This window comes from Nelumbo nucifera, chromosome 2, assembly GCF_055504915.1.
Source record: "Nelumbo nucifera cultivar China Antique chromosome 2, China Antique-T2T, whole genome shotgun sequence".
NCBI lineage: Eukaryota > Viridiplantae > Streptophyta > Magnoliopsida > Proteales > Nelumbonaceae > Nelumbo > Nelumbo nucifera.
In genome coordinates, this window is record NC_142650.1 from 61381868 (window position 1) to 61404263 (window position 22396).

Here is a 22396-nt window from a genome sequence, read left to right on the forward strand (position 1 = left end):
TCTCTTCCTCTCTTCTTCTTTCCTGCATAACAACCACCTTTTGATAAATATTCCTTCCACATGGCCAACTTTCTGTCAGGAATTGGAGGTATTGTGAGAGATGAGGATGGCAATAATTGTTGTCAAGGCGGCGCTTAGGTGACAAGGCGCCCTTGGAGGTTCACCTTGCCTAATCGCCAATCAGTTTTCTATTGCGTGTTATTAAAAACTTTTATATTCTTAATTTTTTGAGGTTATAATTATAAAATAGACATTTTTAAACTAAAATATTCATTTTGTGTGTTTATATACTAATTTCTTTTTATTATTTTCTTATTTGTTAGGGTTTAATCAACACAAACATTGCTAAATGCTGTATTGAACCCTCAAAGACCTCAAAACCTGAACTAATAAGTAAGAAAGAACATAAAATGTTGTCCAATCAATACATTTTCCTCTTTTTCTTTACTAATTTTGTGTGTTTATATACTAATTTCTCCTTCTTCTTCTTCCACCTTTTCTTTTCTTCTTTTCCTATAACAGAAATAGGGGTTCAGCCCCTATTTTTTTTCATTTTTCTTTTCTTTCCTCTTTTTCTTCTCATGAATATGTTGATTTTCTATACTTTAACATGAAGTTTATACTTTTCTTATGAAAATTATGGATATTTATTAAGAAAATATGATTATGGAACCTAGGGAACTACCCTAGGATACATGTTTTTACTTAAAAAAATCCATCACCTGGGCGACTAGGCGACAAGGTGCCCCCCTGTCGCCTTGCCTTGCCTTGGTGCCTTGAAACCTATTTATATTAAGCTATTCAGGAACTGTGGGTATTGGTAATTCTTTGAGGGCTAAGTTGCTTGCAGTTTTACAAGGACTAAAGTTAGCTGCAATGAACAATTTTAGCAATTTATTGATTGAATGAGACTGTTAGCATTTTGTGGTTAAAAACAGTAAAGGAAGTCCCTTGGGCATTCAGATTCATTATAAGAGAGATTAATGTGTTGGAAAGACAACTGAACAGCTTGTTCATCTGGGTTCCAAGGAGTGCCAATACTGCTGCTGACAGTTTAGCCAATTCAAGGTTCTTTGTTTCTGATCTAGTTTGTGGCTGTCTGGGAGGGTCATAGTTGTAACTAAAAAGGTCACTACCAAATACTGGTCCCTGCTATCTGTGGTCTTGACATTTTTTTTTCACAAAGTGACCGCTCTCAGACTCAAACCTATGTTGTTGCGCATGGCAGCCCGGGATATTACCATTACACCAAGTAATGACCCCTAGAGTCACAGTTGTAATTACTTTGATATAATCTCCTCTACCTGAATGTTGGTCAGCACCCTTGCAGCTTTTGTATATGTCTGATCCTTGCGGTTAGCTCTTTTCTTTACAAGGAATAAAATTTTGTATTGTTAATTATCAAAAATTATGTGTTTAAATAAGGATTGCTGCTTCAATGCCTATCAAAGTGACATCAAACCTTGTGGTTGCACCACAAGGATTGCTGCTTCATAGAAAAGTTAGAGGAACGGTGACCTGAAGCAGTTTTCGAAGGTAAGCCTGATTTTGTGCTGTGGGATAAATTAAGATTTCTTAAACAGAAAATAAAAGACTGGTGTAAAAAGGAGATGGGGTGTATTATGTTGAGGAAGCAACAGTGAATCAAAAATCTTAATGCCCTGGATCTTAAAGAGGAAAAGTCCCTGTTATCAGGGGAAGAAACTGTGCAAAGGTCTTTAGCTAGAGAAGAGGTTTGTTGCCTTTCTCGCATGGAAGAGATGGTTTGGAGACAAAAGTCAAGGGTACAGTGGTTAAAAGAAGGGGACAACAATACTTCTGTCTTCCACAAGGTAGCAAATGCAAAGAGAAGGATTGACACTATCAAACAAATTAACATTGGGGGAGCTCACTTCAAAGGAGACAAGGAAGTTTCAGGTGCAATAGTGCTGTTTTACAAAGTCCTCTTTTCAGCAAATGTGTTGGAGAGGCCAAGCTTGGATAGTCTTGACTTTTTCTCAGATTTCAGAGCAAGAAAGTGCTTCCCTTGAAGCCTCCTCCTCCTGAGAAGAGGAAATTTGGTATGCTACAAATGAGTTAGTTGGGGACAAAGCTCCTGGCCCAGATGGCTTCCCAATTGAATTATTTAAGAAGTGTTGGTCTTTCATCAAACTTGATGTAATTGCAAATTTTTCTGAGTTTCACTCTAGTGCTGATGTAGCGAATGCGGTGAAAGGAACCTTCATAACCTTCATTCTGAAGAAGAAAGAAGCAGAGGATATAAAAGACTACAGGTCGATCAGTTTGGTCTTTCATGAAAGAAACTATCATATTTCCTGAAACTAGGGTTTTAGATGGAGTTTTGGGATAAAATTTGGCAGGATGGACGTTAATACTTATGGGGATAAAATTGTTGTTATTTGAATTAATAAAACTATTCTCATTTATCAAAAAAAAAAAAAAAAACTTATGGGGATGTCCAAATATGGAAGCAACAGGAGATGGTTTGGAGCAAAAGGATGAAGATTACTTATTGGGAAAATTTTGGTTTTTGGTAAATTTAGAGAAGAATGTACATGGATCAATTTCAGTTTTTAGGGATTTGAAGGAACACTTTTGATGAAGAATTTGTGGGATGTTGGTGGTTGTAATGACTGCTTGCAGAATTGGGGAAAAGATAGAGAGAATGAAGAGATAGAAAACCTGGAATCATTCGACCAGGAACTAGTATCATTTTATGGTTTATGAGAATTACTTATCATAAGCATAATGTACATAAAATGCATTCCAATATCATTCCATACATTATTCACTCAAAATATACATACATATAGAGGTAGCCAACCCCATTTGAACTAAGAAAAATAGAAATTACATAATTTCCACCACCATACTTTGGCTGAAAGAAAACTCGATAACTCCTAAACTACTTCCAATGCTTATGAAATTTTAAATGCAAAATAAACAATCACTAGAAAAATCAAGACATTAGGCTGGACCATATGTAATATATGAAATGATCAAAATACTCCTCAACTATCTAAAAATAGAAAAGTACATAAAGATGTTCATATTTGTCTCTTTTGCTCTTCTATTAGTGCCAAATGCCTACAGTCCGTAGTTTTTTTCCAATTGGGAGCATAAGACACCCATTGAAATTATTCTATCATACTCTACACATAGTACTCAGTCCTTAAATCCCCTTGTCATCAATCCCTGCTCCTACTGCCACACTCTTATTCCATTGGATGGTGTGCCTTTTAAAACCAATTTTGCAAATAAGTACCACCTCTTCCCATCTTGCCTCCAAGTTCCATAAAATTTCCAGCAATTAATGATTTCTATGATGGACCACATTTTTTATGGTACAAGTAAGCTTTTATTAGAAGAAAAGAAAAGTTAGATATACACTCCATTGGTGGTTGGGTTCACCACATAGCATAAAGAGTATTCAGCAACCGGTAGCAATATCAGTATTCAAATTCCTTCTTGATCAATATTTATCTTCAAGTTGCGCCTGGTTCTCTCTTACAAAAACTCAGCAAACAGTGAATGATACTATGCTCCATAAAATTTTAGCCTTCTTGCTCTTCCTATCCTCAGCCACAAAGAAAAACTGTCTTTGCATCAGATGGACTTGATTTCTAACTATTAAAATATCAAAGAAGAAATCCTGTGTAAATTCTTCCCAATTACATTGAATATATAAATGTCTAATTCCACCAAGTTGTGACCGAGAATGACAAGAAGCGCTCTTGAGCTCACCAATTGTCTAACTATTTAATTCCTCAAAAAATATACAAGTGTCTAACATTTTCCTCTTTCTCTTACACATCACACGAATACTTGGAAGCTGATGATCTCTGCCTTCCACATGATCCAAAGATAGAATACTCTCTAATGCTGTAAGCCATGCAAAAGCTATAATTCTAGTGACCAATTCAATTTCAGCTTCAGCCATTAAGGATCTCATAACCTCCTTTTTAACTTGTTCACTAAAAGGCAATGCAACAAGTCATTCTGTTCAGCCACTTAAGCTGTTACCAAATGATCCCTTGTACTGAAAGATGGAGTCAGCAATTTAGCGTCAAGACAAATTGTCTCAATGTTCACTTTGCAGTTGTAGTTTAATGTAAAGTTGGGTTGTTTTTGTTTACTATTATTTGAAACAGAATATCTGATTAGTTGTTTTTGTTTTTTGGTTTGGTTTTGAAGGAAATAGGAGAAAGAGAAGGGAAATATTATTCCATAAATGTTCCACTGAAGGATGGAATAGATGATGCCGGCTTCACTCGACTTTTCAAAACTGTAATTTGTAATTATGAATATTTTGAGTTCTATTTTCTTACATGGTTATGGTTGTTTTTGACAAAGTAATTGTAGATTTTTCTTACAATATATACTCCAACCATGTAGATTATTGCCAAGGTTGTTGAAACATATCTGCCAGGTGTAATAGTTCTGCAATGTGGGGCTGATTCACTAGCTTCTGACCGCTTGGGCTGCTTTAACCTCTCAATTGATGGTGCTACTCTACGTGAAATTTATTCTCTATTTATCATTTACTTCAGAGTGAAGTGCTGAGCTTTGTTTCACGTTTCTGGTCTTTGCTACACTTGTTGAAATTGATTTATCTCTAATCCTGACACTTTGAGGGTGTAAAAATCTTTTTTCCAACAGGGCATTCCGAATGTGTAAGATTTGTGAAGAAATTTAATTTGCCTTTATTGGTAAGATTATGCCAACTACAGTTGCTTGATAAAGTTATCCATTTAGCATATTGTGTTGAACCTTGGTTTATTGCAGGTTACTGGAGGCGGAGGATACACAAAAGAGAATGTGGCTCGTTGCTGGGCTGTTGAAACTGGGGTTCTTTTAGATACAGAGCTTCCTAATGGTAAGTTGAAACTTGAAATATGATTTTTCCAAATTCTCTTCGGATTTGCATGGTATTTATAGAGTGAATGTGCCTATGGCATTTTGTATCTACTCTTAATATTTGTGTTGAGTGATTTGTTTCAAGTTTCTTGAATGTTATATAATATGGTTATCCATTTTTTGGATCAATAACAGTAACTTTTATTAAAAATATTAAAGAGAGATACAGTATAAAGGGAGAGGTAAAATCACTTAACCCTCCCTAACAATAAGGATCATATTACAACACAACCCAAAAAAGGTTTTCTCTTCCCACCCCTTGTTTGGCAAAAAAATCTGCCAAAGAATTGGCACACCTCTTGGCCCATTTAACCTGAATTTGCATGTTTCAAGTAATCTGGTTAATTTTCTTTTTTTTTTTTCATTCGAGAACTTCCACAAAATAGAATCTTTCTCCTGCAACCAGTTAACTGCCAGCCTTGAATCTCCTTCCACCAACAAATTTCTGATGTTCAACTGCTTGGCTCTTTTGATCCCTTGCAATGCTGCCAAAATTTCAGCTCTCAATGAATCCCCCCAGCTTATAGGTGCTGAGAACTCGGCAATAATTTGACCTTCTTCATCCCGAAACACTCCACCTATACCTGAAGGACCTGGATTTCCTTCACTGCTACCATCAAAGTTTAATTTAATGTATCCCGAAGCTGGTGGAGTCCAAGCTGGATTGGGAGAAGAAGTCAAGGGAGCAGACCTAGCCACTTCTTCCCACTTTCGAATGATGTCTCCTGCTGAACAGCCTTCAAATATCTTCATAGACTTGACCCAATGAACCACCCTAACATATATTAATTCAATGATGGCTTCCTTGCTTTTTTCTTTCTCATGAAAAGTTCTTTGATTTATTTCCTCCCACACACTCCAGCAAACAGCTGCTCTAGCACATCTCCACAAGAGTTTACCTCTCTTTTTTAAACCCCTCACTGATGTAGTACTAAATAAGCCCTGCACACTTGGAGGGGGAGGCCATCTGCAACCAAAAAGAGAGAAAGGCCAAACCCAGATTTTTGAAACAAAAGGGGCAAGAAACTAATAAGTGATAATAGCTCTCACCATTCTTCTTGCATAAGATGCACCAGTGTGGGGATAAACACCGATTAGGCCTTTTCTTTTGAAGTAGGTCACAAGTGTTACACTTTTCTAGGATAGCCTCCCAACAAGGAGGAATTGGTCTACCCCAAACTTCTGAGACCAGGAAAGGAGAACCAAGGATCAGATTGGACTGTGTTAATTTTTTGAAAAAAGAAGAGCAAGAGAAAGTACCCGACAGAACAAGAGACCACACCCTACTGTCCACTCTAGAGGGGTTAATAACTACCTCCTCCAGAATCTTAAGCAAGTTAGAGATGGTGTCCAATTCAGAATCTCTGAGAGCCCTTCTAAAACCCAGATTCCAATTAACTGCGGAATCAGACAAAGTAAGAAAGGTAGCAGGCTCATTTTTAAACCTTGAGAGGGAAAACAGAGAGGGGAACTGCTCTTTCAAAGGAATGTTTGCCACCCAAATATGTTCCCAGAATCTCACAAACATACTAGAATAAAGATCATACCTGATAAAAGGAAGAAATGAAGGAAGGATGGCATGAATAGACTTCCAAGGAGATGCCCTTGTAGCCCTAGATGAGATCCCCGTGTCCCAGCCGTCTGCCTCTTGCCCGTGAATACTTAGGATTATTTTAGCCCACAAATTCTCCCTTTCTTTATTCAATCTCCATAACCATTTCCCCAAAGAGCTTCATTCTTCTTCTTTAAGTTACCCACACCCAGACCACCATCACTTTTGGCTTTTGTAACCAAGTCCCACCTAACTCTATGGTCCCTTTTCTCCTCCCCTGGTTCTCGTAAGAAATCCCTCATTAATTTCTCCAAAATCCTACATACTCCCTTAGGAATTCTAAACACAGACAGAAAGTAAATCGGGAGATTTGCCAAGGTTGGCTTAATCAGAGTTATCCTGCCACCCAGAGATAGGTAGTTTTTCTTCCAAGAGGCTAACCTTTTTGTGAATCTATCAATCATTGGGTTCCAAAAGCTCCTCTTGGTAGGGTTATCCCCTAGTGGAAGCCCCAAATATTTCAATGGCCATTGAGCAATCTCACAACCCAAAACTTGGGCCCTTTCTTCCACCTCTCTAACACTCGTATTAATGCCTATCACACAACTCTTATCAAAGTTTACTTTTAGGTTAGTCACTTGTTCAAACACCTTGATCATCATGTTTAAATTACTAACCCACCTAATTTCCTCCCCACCACAAAATAGAATTGTGTCATCAGCAAATTGTAAATGAGTGACCGGAACCCTGTCCCTCCCCACTCTCCAATCATTTACCAATCTTCTAGCATCTGCTTTCTCATTAAGCCTCCCTAACACTTCAGCAATCAAGGTAAATAGGAAGGGGGAGAGGGGGTTGCCTTGCTTAATACCCTTAGTAGCTGGAAAATGATCTGTTACCTTGCCATTCACCAGTATAGAATAGTGGCACGTTTTCATACACCCTTTTATCCACTTGCACCACCTCTGCCCAAAACCAATAGACTCACATACTTCTTGCAATAAGGACCAATCAACCAAATCATAAGCCTTTTCCAGATCCAATTTGCATACCAGCACCTTGATTAGGGGATATGATTGTGGGAAGCACCTCTCTAATTCTTCGGGATAGCACCTTAGCAATGATCTTATAGAGGCTATGTACCAAACTTATGGGTCTAAACTCTTTAGGGTGGCAAGCTCCCTCCTTTTTTGGATATAAGGCAATAAAGGTCAAGTTCAGGCCTGGATTTATCACCCCTCCTTCAAAGATTTCTGAGAAAACACTTTGGATATCAACCTTAATTATCTCCTAGCAATATTGGTAAAAAGCCATTGTAAAACCATCAGGGCCCGGGGCATTAGATCTATCCATAGAGAAAATGACCTCCCTTATTTCTTCCAAATCAAACTCTCTTTCCAACCACTCAATCAAATCATCGGGGAGCCTAGGCCAATCCAACCTATCGATCCTTAATCTCTCATTTAGAGGCCTTCTGAATATAGATTAGTATTCCGCAATGGCTCCGACAATCTCATTCTGTTGGGTTAAATTGTACCATCAACCACCAACTTAGATATGGAGTTTTTCTTTCTTCTGCCATTAGCTATAGCATGGAAGAATTTTGTATTCCTCTCTCCCTCTTTCACCCATTGGTATCTAGATTTTTGCCTCAAATTAATTTCTTCTTTAAAAATTGTATCCTCCAGATTTTTCCTCAACTCCCACCTCACCTCTTTGTCCTTTTCCCCAAAACATCCCTGTTCTTCCTTTGCATCTAATTCCTTGATCTGGCTTATCAACCGTTGCTTCCTTTCTTCTATCCTCCCAAAGGTGAAGAGTATTCCACTCCTTAATTTTGACTTTCAGCTCTTTTAGTTTCCAGTGGAACTTCATTCCTGCCCAGTTTGCCCTCGGGTTAATTTCATTCCACCACTGCTTCACTTTTTCTTTAAAATCTGGATGCAGAAGCCACATATTCTCAAATCTAAAGGGGGAAGGACCACTATTTCCAAAATCTGCCTTGCTTAGCATAATTGGCCAATGGTCAGAGGTAACTCTTGGCAAGGCCCTTGACACCAAATCTCCCCAGTGCTCTTCCCAACCTGTGGTAAATAAGAATCTGTTTAGTTTGGAGCAAATTGGATCAACTTGGAGATTAGACCAGGTGAAATTATAATGTGAGAGGTTCAGTTCCTTGAGTTCAAAGGCATTGATAAACTCATTAAACTTTCTCATACTTGTAGTACTCCTTTGAAGTCCCCTCCTAAACACCAAGGCCCATCCCACAGACCTCTAATGTTTTCCAACTCATCCCAGAGATCATTCCTTTGCTTGTAGCCAGTAGGGCCATAGACATTAGTTAAGACCCATTCAAACCCATTTGTCACTTGCTTGAATTTGATAGAAACTGAGAATCTTCCCATTAATTCTTCCACTCCCTCCAACACTTCATCCTTCCACAAAGTGACTATCCCTCCAGATGAGCCCCAAGATGGACTCATTACCCAACTCAATCCATTTGCTCTCCACACACTTCTAGCCCCCCTTTTATCAATTGTCATGAGTTTAGATCCCTGGATTAAAAAAATATCTGGGTTCTCTTTCCTTAGGACCTCCTTTATTCTCTTTCTTGCATTCCCCAAGCCTCTCACATTCCAACTTACAATCTTCATTACTCCAATATAGTCTGCCCCGTCCTAAACCTTCTTTCCTAAGAGCCTCCTTTTCTTCCCCCACCCTTCCTCTCACTAAATTCTTTATCCCCCTCCACATCCAATTTCAGCTTCTCAACTTCACTTAGCCTTCTTTTCCTCCTTTTTCCAGCTTCATTTTTAATCTCCAAATACCTTTTCAGCTCATTCAGATTTCACTTTGCACCCTAGCTTTTCAACAAATTAAGCTAGAGAGTCCTCTTTTTCATCTCCCTTTTTAGTCTGTATATGTCCGTCCTCTCTGTGCCTCTTGCTTTCCTTCTCCTGCTCCACCCTTCCTTCAACTATTTTGGATTCACTGTTCTTCCTCTCTACCACCTCTTCCTGCTCCAATTCCACCCTAGTCAAATTATCCAGCTCATTTATTATTAAGTTCCACATCCTCAGCTCCCTCTCATCCCCTCCTGTATCTCCCCACCAACACCACCTCTATGAGCTTCTAATCCAAGGGCCATTCGGCAAGGAAGCAGGACTGGAATGAGACAAACATCAAGAGCAGAGCGGGCGTTAGTAACCAAATCCGAAAACACAGCAATACCTGGGTCTAGAAGGATTGGACAATCAACAATTGGTTGGGTTTGACCAGTCAGCACCAGAGGATGACTTTGCAGGCCACAACCTAGACTTAATTCACCCCTGCCAGTACTTCTGAGGCTCTGCCGTTCATCCCCACCTGATATATCCATGTTTGAGATCTGGTGATTAACCGCTGTCTTCCGGCTAGTTCCTTGCCCCTCATTCAAATTCTGGCTTGAATCCTTCTCACCTGAGGTTCGATTTTCCTCCCTTGCATCCAGGTGGCACTCGGCTTCGTTAATTATCCGACTGTCTGTAGATGGTTTCAGCACTTCGTTAACATCTTCTGCCTTCTGAACGAAAAGAATAGCTGTGCTAAATGTGTCTTCCAGCTGTTCTTTACAGTCATCAGTCTGGGTCCCTGCTTCCCAATCCGTCTCTATGTCATCCTCTGATAGATCACAGCTTACCTAGCCGTCATCTTCTCCTTCAAATTCCTCTCTACTATTCCTGGAGTATGTGGGATTTGGTTTGTCTTCTCCCCTCTTCTCTTGGTCGCCTTCTCTAGGTTTAACAATTGGAAGCCATCGCATGTTCTGCCTTAATGAGTTTTGTCCACCATCGAACTGTACACTTGCAGCTGGTTTCGGCGCCTGTGGGGAAGAAGATAGACCCTTGCTAAGGTCTACCAACTCCACCTTTGATACCCGACTCACGTGACCACTTAAAGAGTCACATGAACCGCAAGTAACACCAATAGTCTTCTTGCGGTTCGACCCAGACCGACCCAGTATTAGTCCGATCGGGTCGTATGGTGTTCCAAACCTGCTCTAAATCGGCCCCTCCCTTGGTCTGACCGAGTTCCCCATTTGACCAGTTCTGCATAGGACGGACCAGCTACAGTGTTTCGTTTATTTTTAAAATTAAATTTATTTGAAACCTTTTCCATAAAAGATGCTCGGCTTCCCATACTTGACTTTTCAGCTTCCGAAGAAAATTTCTTCTCTTCTCAAGAAAAGGCTTCCTCCCCAGAAATGTTGTCGACGTGTCCATATGTCTTCTCCTTCTCGCCAAGTGTGACCCACCTCGCCACATCATCATCTTCTTCGAGCTTCTCCTTCCCATACCATTGTGACGCTTCAACTTCTGAGAGAACCCAGATCTTGTACCAGTAACCATTTGTGCACAGATGGAGTGTTCATGACACGGCTTCCGGCTTCAAACCTGCTACAAGAGAACACCCCCCATTGCCCGAACTAACTTCTCCAGGATGGATTTTTGCCATAAATGAAAGGGTAGGCCCAACAGTTTCAGTTTGAAGCTCCCATCGACAGAGGTCACCTCATTAGCCATTGGTCACCAGTTTTCGATTCTCACGACTCCTTCCTTTGTTTCCGAAATGGTAAATTCAACCGTTTCCTCTCCCACATCTAGTACTGCTTTATTTTCACTGAAAGGTATTAGAATAACAGTCCGGTGAAGCCTGAGTTTCTTCGTCACCTCCTCTAATAACCCTTTCCAATTTTTGACCTCTTTCATCGTAAAGAGGATTACTTTCTTCTCCCATTCTCCTTTCTCCCCTACCTCTGAAAATTTTGGTTCTGATATTGTGAATGCCACCGTTGGGTTATCTTGACTTTCAGCTGGCTCTTCTAAACCCAACTTTTCCAGCTTCTTCCTTCTTTCAATCATTTCCTCCTTTTTGCTGTGTCCACCGTCTACCTTCTCTTCCTGTGTCTTCACCGTCATCGACTCAGTCTCATATGTAGTATGTTAGCCATCTCAGTCCATCCTGCTCTTGTCGCCTTCAGGAATGATGATGGTTTGCTTCTTCTTTTTCTCGAACTTTTCCTCCAATGTTACAAACCAGCCTTTGGCATTTTTCCTTCTCTCTGCAACATACTCTCTCCACGGCTGTCTGAATGAAGCAATCCAGGAATCACACCAGCTTACATGGACTGCTCCATCCAGAAAACTTTGAAACCAAGGCACAGCTTCGCCCACTAGCAGAATCGTTCCTCTTCTGCCTTCTCTTATCTTTATCGTGAGATCCTTTTGGTAGAAACCTTTGGACTCCATACCTCGCATAGAAGTGAGCCAATGGTCTTTGACTACTTATTCAATATTGTCATCTTCAAGTCATGCATATTTCTCAATGTAAGAACTTTATACCAACAGTTCCAATAATGTGGTTATCCATTGGAACTATTGGATATCAAATTTTCTATTACCTTTTTTCCATAATCCATGGCAAGGGGACATTGAAGAGGATGTTGCCTGTAGAATTAGGGAGGGATGAATAAAGTGGAGAGGTACATCTGGGTTTTTGTTTGATTAGAGAATACAGTTCAGATTAAAAGGGAAGTTTATAAGATGGGTAAAAAGCCTGTAGTTTTGAATGGAACAAATTGTGGGGCAATCTTTAAGAAACACATCCATAAAATCAATATTAATGGAGATGAGGATGTTGAGATGAATATTTAGAAAGTAGAAATAATAGGTATAGAAATGGGTGTATTTGTGGGAATCTAGTGTGTAACCCCAATATGTGATAAAATGGGGAGAAGTGGACTAAGATGGTTTTGCCATGTGCATAGAAGACCAAAGAAGAAGTGATTTCATCCAAGTTGATAAAAGAGCCAAGTCAAAAAGGACATTGGTAGGTGTAGTAATAGATGATTCTATAGAGGTAATGATACTTGATAAAGTGGAATAGTAAAACATAATTCATTAGCCAAGTCATTTTTTTAAACCTGAAAAGAAATTCATTAAAAAAGGAAAAAGGAATCGCCTGCAAACAAAATAACAAAACAGAATTTCTAGGGAGGAGAAATGAAATAAGCCATCCAAGATACAAGATGAAACTGCCACAATATCTCCCCAATTGTTCCTCAAACCTTCCTAGAAACTTGAATAAATTCTAGAGATGACGAAATCCAAACTGCAACCTATATGTTAACATTTTGCTGAGTATATCGTAGAATGTAGATTCCAGAACGGTACCTGTCTATTTAGATTTCTGATTGGAGAAGCTAAAGCTTTCTTGGGCAATCTGAACTGCTCATTCAGATGGGTGTCAATGTGTTCAAAAGGTTGCCTTATTAGATTTTCTCTCCTTCCATGCAATCAGTAGAAAACCTTAAGTACAATGGAGATCCAGTGGATGCTGGGATGATCAGGGGCAAATTTGTGGTTTTCTTTTGAGGGGATGAGGGGATGGAAGGGGAAGGACTAACACTATTTAAGGAGCATCAATCATGAGTTTGCTAAGGGCATTTCTAAATTCCATCTCACATGTTCTTTCTGCCTTTTTGGACGTTGATTGTGCAGACTACATTGCATAATCAAACAATTTTCTTTCAATACCAATAAAGATCTCAAATGACATATTTTACCCCAAGCTTCCATTCCATTCTGGATCTTGTAACTGGTGGTCTGTGCTTGTCTCTCATTTCAAGTGAGACTATGACATATTGGCCTTTTCAGTTAATATATTTTTATAATCCATGCAGGTTAGTGTTTTGTGAAGAATTTCACATAATTTATTTGTGATACACTATATTCTGAAAACTCTATTTGTTTCTTTTATTTTCTTACAGAAATACCAGATAATGCATATATTGAATATTTTGCCCCAGAATACTCATTGAAGATTCCAACTGGAAACATGGTAGGCAATTTTTTCCCCATGAAGTCATTGGAATGAAATGGTTTACAATTTTAATCTTACTCCCCTCCACCTGTTGTTTGAGGGTAAATAAGATTTGGGCACATCTCACTATTGATGAAGGGGAATGCCCCTAATGATTAGCCAAAAGATACATGTTTTATAAGACAATGATACCCCTATGTATTATTGATTTTTATCAATATAAACAAGGGTTTCTTTGTGTTTTCACGGGGGACGTGCCTGGTCTATAAAAATGGGATGTGCCCTAATCAATTCTCTAAAAAAATCTTGGAAAATTAATTTGTTGACTTTATTGTGTACAAAAGTTGGGGTTAACATTTGTACTTGGGATACAATGAGATTGACTTTCTTTTAAGATAGTTTGCTAATGACATCTTAACTCATTACTTTTTTTATTGTTGGAGCAGGACAACTTAAATAGCAAGTCCTATCTTGGCACAATCAAAATGCAAGTGTTGGAAAATTTACGTTGCATCCAACATGCTCCAAGTGTACAAATGCAAGAGGTAAATTTGTGTATGACGAGGTTGAAAATATTCAATTTCTTTATTGTGTTTTCATTCTCCTTTTTTTCTATCATTTTTTTATTTCCTGGTGTTTTTGCATCTTTTGGCTGGCAAAATGTGATATACCAAAAGCAAACTCCATATACAAAATGTATGGAATTAAAGAGCATCATTCTTAGGTAAATGCCATGTTCCTTAATTAATGTTAAAAACTATGGATTTTTTGGAAGACATCCCAATTGCTTGTTTGGCTGATCTTGCCATGTTTCGTGGTTCTTGGTATTGTCATCAACTTAGGAACATTGCATTTACCCAAGAATGTGATGGGTTCTTGGTGCAATGAATAATTTGATGTCTTATACTTGCCACCCCTCGCCCCAATAAAAAAAAAAGAGACAATTAATACTTGTCTCTATTTGCAAAAAATGGATTATATGAGGTTTATTGTATCATGATGTCTGATGAACTTATCCATCTTCAGATGTTATTTATGGCTGAAAACTCCAGTTAAGAGAGAAAAAGCAGTATGAGTTTGCCATAAATAAAGAGAATGAGAGGAATTCCATTACTTGGTTGCAATGAAAAATCAATTTCTTTTTGCCAATTAGTTCCATTTCACCTCCAAACAGCACCAAACAAACTTCTTTGGAAAGACATAAGAAAATGAACTGAGATCGAGTAATCCTTTACAAGGGCTGAACTTTTAGCATTACAACTTGCAAGGATTGAGATTGAGAAATCTTCAACTAGAGGATTATTGTGGTAGAAGGAGACTTCAAGGTGATGGTTGGTTGGGTTAAAAATGACAATTTAGGATCTTGTCTGTCTGCTAGCCAATATTTTGGCTAGACAAGGAGTGCAAAGAAATGAGTTTTGGGGACTTATTCTCCTAGAAAACTGTGTGGAAATTGTAAATAAGGGTGAAGAGGTTTAGGTGGCTGGATCCAACCCAAGTCTATGTAAGGGTTCCTAGGCACACTTTTGTCTACTTGTACAAACGATAAAGTTTGATTTTTACTGGTAAAAAAGAAAAAGAAGAAATAAAAGGAGAGATAATCCCTAGAATCATTATAGGGTTCCTAAAGACCACTTTAAGGCATCTATATAAGGGTTCCTAGAACCATTTTCATTCTCTTTATCATTCATGAGATTAAAAGAGTTTTAAGGAAGCAGTTGGTATGTGGAGATGTTTAATGGCCATTTGGTCTGGTCTCCCAGTTTTGCAGAAACTTAAATGACTGGGAACTGACTTTCCTTCTTGCTGGGCAGATTGTATGAGGTGAAGGTTAAAACCAATTCTACTTCTTTTGTCAATCAAATCATGCTACTTTACACTTCTGGGGTCCTTTGATAACGTTGCTTTGTCTTGGATGTGGAAGTCTAAGGTACCCTTTCATTTTCTTTGTGTGGCTGGTTGGGAGAGGAAGGATTCAGAGTGGGGATACCTTAGCTAGGAGGGGTGTAATATTGAATGCTTGCTGTAGTCAGTGTGGGCTGTCTGATGAGACTGTTCACCACCTGCTCATGCACTGCCCTATCGTGGAAAAACCCAAGAAAAGCAGTTTCGAATGGCACCCAAAATGAAAGTAAAACAGGGATGAGGAGAAGCAAGCATAGAGAACACATAGATTTACGTGGTTCGACTTATAGCCTATGTCCACAGGTGAAGGAGGAGCAGAAATCCACTATGTAGTCAGCAGGAGAAGAAATACAGAGTTGTGCACTCACAACCTCACTCACAGAAACCCTAAACCCCAAATACACCCAATGTCTCCCTCTTCTCTCACAAGACAAAGACTTAAGTATACAAGAGAGAAAACCCCCGAAATACACAATTCTTCATATTCGGTTTGGACCTATAATCTGAATATGGATCAGGTCCATACCGCGGCCCAAGCCCTACGCTTCCATCACAAACACAATTCTTCATATTTGGTTTGGACCTATAATCTGAATCTGTAGTACCAATCTTCTTCACAATGCTATCTCCTTGTTCTACAACATCACGAATAAAATGGTATTGCACATCAATGTGTTTCGTCTTCTCATGGTACATTTGATCCTTGGTCAGATGAATAACACTCTGACTATCTCAATAGATGACAGTTGCCTTTGGACCCAAATTGAGTTCACCAAACAAACCTCTTAACCCAATAGCTTCTTTAACTGACTCAATTACTACTATATACTCGGCCTTAGTAGTAGATAAAGCAACTGTAGACAATAAGTAGCTTTTCAACTAACAACACAACCGCCAATAGGAAATACATAACCTATGAGTGACCTCCTCCTGTCAGCATAATTTGAATCAACATAACCCATCAAACTGTCATTGCTCCTCCCAAACTCCAAACAAGAATCTGATGTTCCTTTTAAGTATCTGAGAATCCACTTCATAGTCTTCACTACCTTCCAATGTGTATTGTTAGGACATGACATATATATGCTCACCACACTAACTACATGTGAAATGTCAGGTCGTGTGCAAACCATAGCATACATAATACTCCAAACTGCACTGGAATAAGGGACATCTGACGTATATCTTTCTTCTTCATTTGTCTGTTGTGATAAATTAGTTGAAAGTCTGAAGTGTGCTGCAAGAGGAGTACTTACTGGTTTAGCATCTTTCATGCCAAAATGCTTTAAAACCTTCTCAAAATACTTCTGTTGTGTGAAATATAACTTCCCTGCTTTTTGGTCCCTTTGAATTTCCATGCCAAGAATTTTCTTTGCTGCACCCAAATCTTCCATTTCAAACTCACCACTCAACTATGTTTTTAATCTGTTGATCTTAGTTAGTTCTCTTGCTGCAATAAGCATATCATCAACATAAAGCAACAACTAAACAAAAGAATCTGCAAGTTTCCTGAAATAAACACAACTATCATACTTGCATATGGAATACCCAAGAGCCACCATAAAAGAGTTAAATCTTCTATACCATTGTCCAGGAGACTGTTTTAAGCCATACAGAGATTTTTTTATTGATAAAAAAAAATATATATATTTTTTTTAACAAGCAAACATGGTCTTCCTTCCCTTCAACAACAAACCCTTTGGTTGATGCATATAAATCTGTTCATCAAGTTCTTCATGCAAGAAAAGTTTTAACATCTAACTGTTTTAATTCCAAATTATTCATGGCAATTAAAGTAAGAAAAACATGAATGGAGCTATGTCTAACAACTAGTGAGAAAACATCATTAAAATCAGCACCTTATACCTGACTGTAGCCTTTTGCAACCATTCATGCCTCATATCTAGCATCCTCTACACTTGGAGTACCTTCTTTCCTTTTGAAAACCCATTTGCATCCAACAATCTTCTTTCCTTTAGGTGGTCTTACCAACTCTCAAGTCTGGTTCTTATGCAAGAATTCAATCTTTTCATGCATAGCTGTCAACCACTTAGCAGAATCAACAAATGAGATAGCTTCTGCATAAGTATTAGGTTCTACAACATCAACATTCTCTGCAACTGACATTGCATAGGCAACCAGATCAGCATAACCATATCTTTGAGGTAGTTTAACCTCTCTCCTTGTTTTGCCTCTAGCAATAGAATATTGCTCCTCTTCTTCCTCTTGTACAAATTCTTCTATCTCAGTAGAAATGGGCACCTAAACTAATGTAAACTGAGGTGAAAGCATAACAAGAAATGGAAGACTCCTTTATCGGGTGAAGCATAACAGACTCATCAAAAGTAACATCTTTGCCAACTATGAATTTTTCTGATTTAGGATCAGGACACCACAATCTGTATCCCTTCACACCTGAAACATAACCAAGAAATATGCACTTCTTGGCCCTAGGCTCAAGCTTGCCTTCATTAACATGTGCAAATGTTGGACAACCAAATATTTTCAAATTTGACTAGTTAGGAGGGTTGCTAGACCATACCTCTTTTCGAGTCTTACACTTAATGGCAGTAGATGGAATTTAATTTACTAGGTGACAAGCCATATTAATTGCTTCCGCCCAACAATCCTTGGAGAGACCAGCATTTGACAACATGCACCTTGGTCTCTTTAGTAGAGTTCTGTTCATATGTTCTGTAACTCCATTCTGTTGTGGTGTTTTGACAACAGTACGGTGTGCCTTACAATGCCTTCATTTTTGTAGAACTCATTAAATTCATTTTCACAATCAGTCCCCTTTCACTCTTATGTCCTAGTCTCATGTGCCATAACTTGGTGGTGTCAGACTTAGATAGGGATGAGGTAAAAATTGCAATTGAACCTGTGATAGTAGTACGTTATAGCACATACAGACTTCCTATCTTCATGCCTTTCATCATAACAAGAGCACCCTTACTGACTTTCAAAACTCCACCTTCAGCTGAATACTTACACCCATTAGCATCTAGAGTGCTAAGAGAGATGGGAATTTTCTTTAAGCTCGGTACATGCCGTACGTTTGCCAATGTTCTCGCAACACCATCATGCATAGGTGGAGAACCAGTCCCTGTTGGGACACATATGGTAGGAACAACCCGAACGCAGAATCCTTTCATCCTTGGATTTGGTTTTGTCATTTGTCACTAAGAGAACATCAACATTCTCATCCTCAGCCACACTAGCCTCTTCATTCTTGGTTTTGTTTTTCAACATATAACATTTTGTATTAATGTGTCCTTTCTTGTGACAATAGTTGCAGGTCAAGTTCTTATGTCTAGATTTTGATCTAGACTTAGGTTTACTATTTGAGCGCATATCCTTAGACCTTCCTCTTGCAAGCAATCTAGAGTCCTGACTATCACCCCTATTTATAGTCAAGTCTTTATTATTCACTTCTTTAGAGAGTAATGATTTTTTATCATCCTCTGTACTAATGGTGTCTCTTCCATAGATGAGAGACTCTCTGAAAGACTTATATGAGGGTGGTAAGGAACAAAGTAACAAAAGGGCTTGGCCTTCATCTTCAACCTTAACATTAGTATTTTGCAAATCCATGATAATAGAGTTAAATTCATCAATATGAGATTTGATAGGTGTACCTTCATCCATATAAAAAGGAATAGTTGTTACTTTAAGTAGAGCTTATTGGCAAGAGATTTTGACATGTATAGAGACTCCAACTTCAGCCACAAACCCGCAGCGGTCTTCTCAAGAACAACTTCCCATAGAACTTCGTTTGATAGAAGCAGCTGAATCGTGATTAGGGCTTTAATATCTAACTCCTTCCATTCTTCTTCACTCATAGTTGTAGGTTTCTTCTTCTTCCTGTACAGAGCTTTGTGCTGTCCGTCTTGTCCCAAAATTGCATGCATCTTCACTTGCCAAATACTGAAACTGGTGCTACCATCAAACTTCTCAATACCAAACTTCATTGATGACATTGCAAGTGCCAAACAAAAAAAAATAGTTCTCTGATACCAGTTTGTCACAAAAAAAAACCTAAGAAAAGCATATTCGAGTGACACCCAAAGTGAAAGTAAAATAGAGATAAAGAGAAGCAAGCATAGAGAACACACAAATTTACGTGGTTCGGCTTATAGCCTACGTCCCCTATAGCTGGTCTAGGGTTTCCCATCAAAATCAGGAGAAACTGGAGAAAGTGGGAGAGTTTTGTTTCTGTTGGACTCTTCAATTTTGACCTAGGAAGTAGCGCCCTAATTTTTTAGGGTTCCTTGGATTTTCTAGGGGGGCGGTTCAAGTCTTACCTGTTTTGGAGGTTTTTGGAGAGCAGCTGCCTCTTCTCTCTCTTCTCCCGTCCCGCAGAAAAGGAATCTTTTGTGGGAGGGCCATCTAGGGCACCATAAGGGTGTCGTTGGTACCTAAAGTGATTTATTTGACATTCTTGCATATTACAATAACCTTCTACCCCCTTTTTGATAATTATGGACGGTAACGGAGTTGAAAGCAAGCTCGGGAGTGAAATAGAACCAGTGGGAGGTGTCAGAGACCTTTTTGGGGTTGGAACCATTACTACAATTAAGTTGGATGGTTCAAATTACTTGGAATGGTCACAATCTACAAAGATGGCTATTGGTGCTCGTGGGAAGTTAGGGTATAGCACTAGTGAAGAAGTGAAATCCAAAACTAACATCTCTCGGTGGGTACAGGAAAACTATATGGTGATAACTTGGCTGTGTAATTTGATGTCCCATATAAGTAATTTTTTTTTGTAGGCAAATACAACTAAGGAAATATGGGATGGGGTTACAGAAGCCTATTCATAGAGGGAGGATGTTGCTAGGGCTTATTAGTTGAGAAATTAGATTATTTCTACAAGACAGGGAGATAAACCTATTGCTGTTTACTTTTCAGCCTTAACACCCTGTGGCAGGAGATTGACCATCTGGAGACAGTTGTTTGGGAAACCACTAAGGATGCAGCTACCGAGTATGATATTGCAAGACAACACATTGTTTCCAGGGACAGTGTTACTCTCTCCCAGGCATATGCCTTTGTGTTAGGGGAAGAGAGCAGGAAAAATGTGATGATAAAAAATTCCGGTTTTGATCAATCAACCATGATTAGCACTGTGAGACCTAAACAAAGTGGAGACCGGAGTGGCAGTGAAATCAAGAAGGAAGACAAAAAGGATTTGATTTGTGACTACTGTAAGAAGCCTAAACACACAAGAGATACTTGTTGGAAGCTTCATTCTCATCTGGTGCCAAATAGACTCAAAAACAAGAAGGGAAATGCTCACATGGCAGTCACTGGTGACATACCGACCCCTCCCACTGTAGCTACTCTAGAGTCTGTTGCAGCTACTGCAGTGAGGGATGAAGTTAAGAGATATGGGCAGTTCCTAAATCTACGGGATACAATCAGTTCTAATTCAGTAACAGATGGACAACCAAGTACAGGTGGTTCTGGTGGAGCACACTCTACTTTCTTTGCTCACACAGGTAGTTCACATGCCATTGCAAATTATGTTTCTACTACAGGTAAAGAGGGGCCTCATTGGATTATAGATTCTAGAGCCTCAGAGCACATGACCCATAGTTCCACTATCTTTTCCTCTTACCAGCTTTGTTCTGGCAGAGACAGAGTCTCCACAGCTAATGGATCTCATATTCCCATTGTTGGGAAGGGGTCTGTCAAGATTAGTGATTCCATTTCCCTTCCCTCTGACCTTAATGTTCCCAGATTGAGTACTAACCTGTTATCTGTTAGTAGTTTGACTAAGAACCTGAACTGTTCAGTAATTTTTTGTCTTGGTCATTGTATTTTGTAGGATCTGGATTCAAAGAGGACGATTGGGAGTGGTCGTGAAGTGAATGGAATCTACCTCCTGGTGTGCTTCCTCCTCATCAAGGTCATCATGTCAGCAGGGATAGTGAGTCGGGGTTTGTGAGTCAGATTATGCTTTGGCATAATCGTTTAGGTCATCTGTCATTTTCTTCTTTGAGTTTCTTGTTTCCAAAGCTTTTTGAGTCTGTTAATTTGTCAAGTTTGGAGTGTGAAGGTTGTCAACTTAGAAAACATTGTAGACATTCTTTTAAAGCTAGTAATAAAAGATGTTAATTTCCTTTTGATGTTATTCATTCTGATGTGTGGGGACCTTATTCATGTTCCTTCTATGGGTGGTTATCAATATATTCTCTTATTTGTGGATGATTTTTCTCGATATTCTTGGATTTACTTAATGAGATCACGAGACGAGGTACCATCTTTGGTAAGGAAATTTCATCAGATGGTGCTAAAACAGTTTGGGATACGAATAAAGGTGTTCAAATTAGACAATGCCAGGGAATATTTTGAAAAACATCTTGCTTCGTATCTATTAGAATATGGTGTTGTCCATCAGAGCAACTGTTCCTACAGTCCACAGTAGAATGGTTTTGCAGAAAGGAAGAATAGGCACATTGTTGAGATTGCAAGAAGCATGATGATCACATCTACAGTTCCAGTTTGTTTTTGGGGTGATGCAGTTCTCACAACAGTCTTTTTGATTAACAGGTTGCCCTCCCATATACTTGGATTCAGCACCCCATTTAGTCTCCTTTTTCCTGAGGGGGAGATGTTCCAAATTCCTCTCAGAGTGTTTGGGTGTGTTTGCTTTGCACATATTCTTGGTCCTCATCGTCTGAAGCTTGATCCGAAGGCAAAGAAGTGTCTTCCTTGGATGTGCAAAAAATCAGAAAGGGTACTGCTGCTATGATCCAGTCTCTGGGAGTCGGTATGTTACTAATGGATGTTACCTTTTTTGAATCCACATCCTTCTTCTCGAAGAATCCTTCTCAGGGCTACCTTACCACCTCCCTTGCGTCCTGCTTCTCCGCGTTACTCACGACAGAGACTTCACAGGGAGGTTGATTCCAATGCAGCAGAACTCACATCACTTCCTGCCAGTTCCTTAGAGACTCTAGATTTAGTTGACACAGATTCAGGTATTCCACTTGATCCCTCTACTGTTTTAGTTCCCATTGATTCTACTAATCCCATTACAGATAACCTGAACCTTCCTATTGCTCATTGTATTTCACAATACTTATCCTACAGTGGACTTTCTCCTTCCTACCGTGCTTTCCTTTCCTCTCTTGACTCTATGTCTATACTCAAGGG

General features: G+C 39.0%; 1 protein-coding gene across 2 annotated transcripts in view; it reads left to right on the top strand.

Moving 5' to 3' along the window:
• LOC104601384 (histone deacetylase 9-like) overlaps positions 1–22396 on the top strand; it is a 60628-nt gene that overhangs the window by 32771 nt on the left and 5461 nt on the right. For both annotated transcript variants that reach the window (XM_088898187.1, XM_088898186.1), the window contains exons 7-12: positions 4195–4287; positions 4396–4504; positions 4660–4709; positions 4786–4876; positions 13278–13348; positions 13777–13875. In XM_088898187.1, the coding sequence (XP_088754313.1) occupies positions 4195–4287; positions 4396–4504; positions 4660–4709; positions 4786–4876; positions 13278–13348; positions 13777–13875 (513 nt within the window). The remainder of the gene's footprint in view (positions 1–4194; positions 4288–4395; positions 4505–4659; positions 4710–4785; positions 4877–13277; positions 13349–13776; positions 13876–22396) is intronic.